The sequence below is a fragment of the Bombus bifarius genome, unplaced genomic scaffold (genome assembly GCF_011952205.1).
Source record: "Bombus bifarius isolate JDL3187 unplaced genomic scaffold, Bbif_JDL3187 scf7180000009048_frag, whole genome shotgun sequence".
NCBI classification, from domain to species: domain Eukaryota; kingdom Metazoa; phylum Arthropoda; class Insecta; order Hymenoptera; family Apidae; genus Bombus; species Bombus bifarius.
In genome coordinates, this window is record NW_022884868.1 from 11,943 (window position 1) to 18,205 (window position 6,263).

The 6,263-nt window shown below is 60.0% G+C and overlaps 1 protein-coding gene across 1 annotated transcript; it reads left to right on the top strand.

The window, feature by feature from the left end:
* Positions 1–2,305: 2,305 nt before the first annotated feature.
* LOC117213395 lies at positions 2,306–6,178 on the top strand (the record flags this gene model as incomplete). Its single annotated transcript, XM_033458745.1, has 2 exons — positions 2,306–4,423; positions 4,499–6,178. Coding segments are annotated over exons 1-2 (3,798 nt in total), but the record flags the coding sequence as incomplete, so codon positions are not given.
* Positions 6,179–6,263: the final 85 nt, after the last annotated feature.

A 6,263-nucleotide genomic window follows, 5' to 3' on the forward strand; every position in this document is an offset into this window, starting at 1 on the left:
GCTGAATTACCCGTGGATCACTAGCATCATCGGTCGGCGCCATCGACCGCGACTCGTGTAAGTTTCGAACGGCGAAACAGGAATCGAGTTACGGTCAATTCTTGGGCTTTCCGCGGAACCTCGGGGTTATCTCGTGTACGGGGGTACGTCGCGTAGGTTTGTTAGTTCTTTCGAGAGATCGCGATCTCGTTCGTTTCGGGCGCGCCGCGTTTTTTTCCTTTATCATCTGATTCATCGGGCATTTTCTTGTTTACCCATTTTTAAGGGATACTGATTGAGATCACGTTAGAGTTTATAACTTTTCAGTATCTTCAATATCTTACAGTGTCGCAAAAATAGAACGATAACTAGTTTAGTACAGCGACTCGTATGTCCCTTCTGCGAGACACGAAATGGTATATACAGTGTCAGTAGCTACATTTTCTTCCTTTCATTCCAAGTTGGATAAATGTGTGTTTGATACCGAATGATGCCAGTAGGGATGCGAATTATTGTACGATATTTGTACTGATCGATGTAATCGTTGTGTGGGAGATGGATGTTGCGTTACGTAGGCTTTGTTCTACGTTTGTAAAGATTCATGTAAGCGCTGCGTTCGAGATATGTGTTTCGCAGTTAGGCTACGAAACAACTATCTCTTTACGCAGGCCCATGATCAGGTAGAGTCAGAACTCGACATTCTTGCCAATAGGTTGAATGTCGAGACCGATGCATAATGTTGAATAACTCATGGGCGGGTCTCGTGCGTAGTCACCTCCTCGTGGTGAGACCTGGTAATTGGCATCGTTTTTCAAAAATTAATCAGTTGATTAATCTTTGGAAAGCGATACCAAGCCAAGAACTGCGCAACAGTCCAGTTTGGATCGCCAAAAGCCTCTAAGAGAATTCTGTTCAAACTAATCGATAGTCGAAAACTAGTATTAAAGAAGTGTGAATTTAGTCTTAGTTTGCAGAAACTATTAAAATGATAAAAATGGATATCGTATTAAATCGGCAAAACAATATCGCCGCTACAATGTCGCTTTATTATAAAATAATTTTACATCTCTGCTTCCAATGCTTAAAATCTGTTTATGTAAATGGGACCCGAGCGTAGTTACCTCCTCGTGGTGGGTCCCGGTAATTGGTATCGTTTCCCAAATAATAATACACCAAGTACTATTTTGAATATTAGTATTATTATTTGAGAAACGATATCAAGCTAAAAACTACTTCAATATAGTCTGGTCTTGATCATCCAAAATAGTTTTGGTGATCTAGACCGGACTAAGACCCCCCCCCCTCCGGGGCACCGTGGGACATCGTGGGACATCGTGGGACATCGCGGGACACCGTGGGATGCGAGCGTTTTAGCCTTAATTAATCATAAGGTAGATACCTATGTTAAGTGCATTGTGAGCTCATTCTGTACAACGACATTTATCCACCTTAGAACGAAAAAGAAAAAGAAAAATCTCGTCTCCCTTCACTCGCTTACCACACAATACTTATTGTACTCGCGATTTATCGGTTCGCGATCACTCAGTTCTTTGAAATCGTAGCGTGACGTACTCGCTCGTGCGTATTCCGGGTATGTGCGGGTCAACGTACACTGGACAACTCCTTGGATTCGTAAGTCGCCACAAGGAAACCTCTGTCTGGGTGACTGCTCGACGACTACTCGTCGTTTGCCTCGAATCACGGGAGTTGTCATCGCACTGATGATACCTGAGATCCGCAATACTGTCCGGTTGGTACTTCGGTACTCGGGCAGAGACCTGCTTTTCACGTCCTCCGTAATTCTGTTCAAGTGGCGAACCCGCGGGGGTGGGTTAGGTTGGGGTTAGGTTGGGGTTAGGTTGGGGTTAGGTTGGGGTTAGGTTGGGGTTAGGTTGGGGTTAGGTTGGGGTTAGGTTGGGGTTAGGTTGGGGTTAGGTTGGGGTTAGGTTGGGGTTAGGTTGGGGTTAGGTTGGGGTTAGGTTGGGGTTAGGTTAGGTTGGGGTTAGGTTGGGGTGGGGTGGGGAGCACGAGGCGGGCATGGGTTCCCGGGGCATAGGACCATGCCCTGGGAAACCCCGATGGATCTGATGTTCTCTTACAGTCGGGTGGCGGCCGATCGGTGCCCTTGGCACCCGTCGGTTCGCCGATCCGGTGCGGAGAACTTCGGAGAAGTTGGCGGGCCCATGTCTGTCAAGACCACTCACCTCACCTTCTCGCGGGGCTCCCTGTCGCCCTGCACCGGCTTCGACCGGGGCAGGGTGCGAAAGAGTGAGTGGCACCAGGACGGAGACTTCGACGACGACCTTGGCGAAAACAAACAAAAAACATGGAAATGGAGAACAGAAACGACAACGTTTACGGTGCAGGGGAGGGATACCCCAGTACCGGCGCAGTCGTGGGTAGTGAAGTGGGCCCCGCTGCGTCGATATCTCGCGACCACGGCCGTTCGAGGGTGGACCGTCAGGCCCCCGGACGCGTTTATACGACTGGCGACGGAACAGCAGGAGAGAGGAGGAGGATAACCACAGGAGGACATCCAGAGGATGACAGGAGGGAGACCGCGGAGGAGCCTCCGAGGAAGGCGACGAGACGTTCGCCGAGAGCCGCGAACAGGTCCGAGTACGTTTTTCTCGCGCCGACCACGATGGACGACGGTACGACACCGTTGGCGGGGGGATCGCGGGGGCGGGCGAGGTCCGACGACGAGGAGTCGGTCGCCTCGTTCGCCTCGCGCTCGTCGCTGGCTTCGATGGCGTCCAGGTGCAAGAGGAAGAGAACGGGAGCCACGACAACACCGGAGGTGTCGGAAGAGCTGGAGGTGCAGATGAGGACGAGCTCCCCGGCGGAGATCAGCGCGGGTTTGACGATGCACGTGTCGGAGATAATGCACGTCGCGACGACGTCGTCAAACCTGAAGGGGACTTACATCAGATCCCTCAAAAACGCGGCGAGTTACATCACCGCCGCCTGGACCGAGGAATCCGCGAGGAGGGCGAGGCCAGCGCGAGGCGCCGGCGACGACGTGGACGCGAGGCTGTCCGTGCTGGAGGGGGAGAACGCGGCCCTCCGCCAGGAACTGAGGAGACTGGCCGCCCACGTCAACGAGTGCCCGCGATGCGCCGGCGCGGCGCCCGAATACGTCCGCCCGCCGTGGGAAGGCGGAAACGACAGGACGCGGCTGGACGCCCTGGAAAGAGCGGTCCGAGAACTGGGACCCTCCATTCTCAGGACAATCGAGGAACGATTCGGGGACGCACGACGGCAACGCACCCCCGAAGGACGACCCAGCGGGGACCGCCCCGTCGACCCTCCCGCGGCCCAGCCGACGCCGACCCGAAGGGAACGGGACGACGGCGGATGGGAGTTGGTGGAAACAAAGAAGAAGAGGAGGAGAAACAAGAAGACGGCGAACCGGACGAAGGCAGCCGTCGCCGCCGCCGCCGGAGGAGAGGCGGCGAGGAAAGGATCGACCGCGCCACCACCGACGCGGGTACGGCGGCGGCAGCAACCCCAGCCGGGCGGCGACACGCCGGGCGCACCGAAGGCGAGCGCCCCCGCGACGCAGAGAGGACCACCGCGGGCACCCAAGGTGGTCACGCCCCCTCGCGCACCGCGAACATCCGCGGTGACCCTGACGTTAAACGAGGGAGCGAGGATGTCGTACGCCGACGTCCTGGAGGCAGCGAGAACGAGGATTCCGCTATCGGAGCTCGGGACGGAGCGCCTGGAGATGAAGAAGGCGATGACGGGCGCCATTATAATACAAGTTCCCGGCGACAAGGACAGGGGAAAGGCGACGCTACTGGCGTCGCGGCTGGCCCAGACCCTGGACCCGACGGCGGTGAGAATCGCCACCCCGACCAGGATGGCGGAGCTACGCGTGACCGGGATAGACATCTCGGTCAAGAAGGAGGAGCTGCGGAGAGCACTGGCCTCGGCGGCGGGATGCGGCAGCGCGGAGGTGCAGGTGGGCGAGATCGGCGCCACCAGAGGCGGCCTCGGGTCGGCGTGGATCAAGTGCCCGGCTGCAGGAGCCCGCAAGCTGGCCCAGGCGGAGAAGATAGCCCTGGGCTGGTCAACGGCGAGGATAAGGGCCGTGCCGAAGCGCCCGTTGCAGTGCTTCAGGTGCCTGGAACTGGGGCACGTGCGCGCCACGTGCGTATCCGGCGAAGACCGAGGGCACCTGTGCTACAGGTGCGGCGGGAGCGGACACCGCGCCAGAGGCTGTCCCGCCTCCGCTCCCAAGTGTCCGCTGTGCGAATCGCTCGGGGCACCCGCGAATCACAGGATGGGCGGAGAGGCGTGCAATCCCCCGAAGGTCAAGAGGAGGAGACCGACCCGCCAACCAGCAGCGGTAGCAGCAGCAGCCGCCGCGGTACGGACACCAGGAAGCGCCGCCGAACCACCAACAGCAGCGGCGGATGGCCGGGAGGAGGCCATGGAGGTGACGGCATAGTTCAAGCGCCTGCTGCAATGCAACCTCGGTAGGTCGAGACGAGCGCAAGATCTGCTCGTCCAGACCATCCGGGAGAACGAGGTGGCCCTAGCGGCGGTGGCCGAACCGCACCGTATACCCGACTCGCCCAACTGGATCGGGGACCTGGACGGATCGGCGGCGATAACGTGGACGTCGGCCTCGTGCGTCTCGCTGGACCGTGGCAACGGCTTCGTCGCGGTCGAGTGGCTAGGAGCGGCGGTGGTGGCGGTGTACGTCTCTCCGAACATCGACCTGGCCGCGTACGGGGACTTCCTGGACCGAGTCGGCGAGTGCATCCGAGGATGCCTCCCCCGCCAGGTGCTCGTGCTGGGGGACTTCAACGCCCACTCGACGCAATGGGGAAACCCAAGGACCAACTCCCGTGGAAGGATGCTCACCGACTGGGCAGCGAGTCTGGGGCTCCTGCTGGCGAACAGGGGCTCGGCGAGCACCTGCGTGGCGTGGAGAGGATCCTCCGTGGTGGACATCACGTGGGCTACCCCGGAGTTGCTCAGGCGAATCCGCGACTGGAGAGTGGCCGAGGGGGTGGAAACGCTGTCCGACCACCTCTACGTACTGATGGAGGTGACCCTGGGGACCGAGGACGCCGGGACGATACGACGACGACCGGGAGAGAACCGTCGCCGCCCGCCGCCGCTGCGATGGCGCCTGAAGGAGATGGACAAGGAGATGCTGCGGGCGGCCATGACCGTGTCCGCCTGGAGCTGGGACGCCCGACGGACGACCGAGCGAGGAAGCATCGACGAGGAGGCGGAGGAGCTCCGAAGATACATGACCGCGGCGTGCGACGCCTCGATGCCGCGCTCCGTCCCGGGGGGTGGACGAGACCAGGGAACGTACTGGTGGACCCCGGAGATCGCCGAGATGCGAGAGAACTGCGTGCGTGCCCGCAGAAGATTTCTAAGGGCCCGTCGTCGCAGACTGACGCGCGACGAGGAGATTTCCCGCTTCTACGAGGAGTACAGAGAGGCGAGACGGACTCTTCAGCGGGAGATCAAGACCGCGAAATCTCGGTGCTGGACGGAGCTGATCGAGGAGGTGGAATCCGACCCGTGGGGACGGCCGTACAAAGTGGTCACCAAGAAGCTACGACCTTCGGCGCCCCCGCTGACCTCGGACATGGACCCGACGCTGTTGGACAACGTCATCGGGACGCTGTTCCCGCCGGAAGACAGGGACGCGAGCCGACCGGCGCCATCCTCCCCCTCCGCCGACGACGACGACGAGGAGGCGGCGACGACGACCGCGACGGGATGGAGCGAGGAGCTGCGAGTCAGCGACGAGGAACTCTTCGAAGCAGCCAGGAGGACGGCGTCCCGCGACGTGGCGCCAGGACCCGACGGAATACCGGGCCGAGCGTGGGCGGAGTCGATCGTCACCATGGCTCCACGCCTGCGACACCTGTTCGACAGATGCCTGGAGGAGGGCGCCTACCCCCGGACATGGCGGACGGCCAGGCTGGTGCTGTTACGGAAGGAGGGCCGCCCGCCGGACTCGCCGTCCGCGTACCGGCCGATATGCCTGCTGGACGAGGTGGGCAAGATGCTGGAGAGGATCGTCGCCGCCCGGCTGGAGGCTCACGTGACCCGGAGGACGCCCGGATGGCACGACAGCCAGTACGGATTCCGCCGCGGCCGCTCGACCGTGGACGCGGTGAAGAGGCTGAGGACCATGGCCGAGGACAAGGTCGCCCGAGAAGGGGTAGCGGTGGCGGTGTCGCTCGACGTCACCAACGCCTTCAATTCCATCCCCTGGGCGAGGATCGTGGAGGCCCTGCGACACTTTG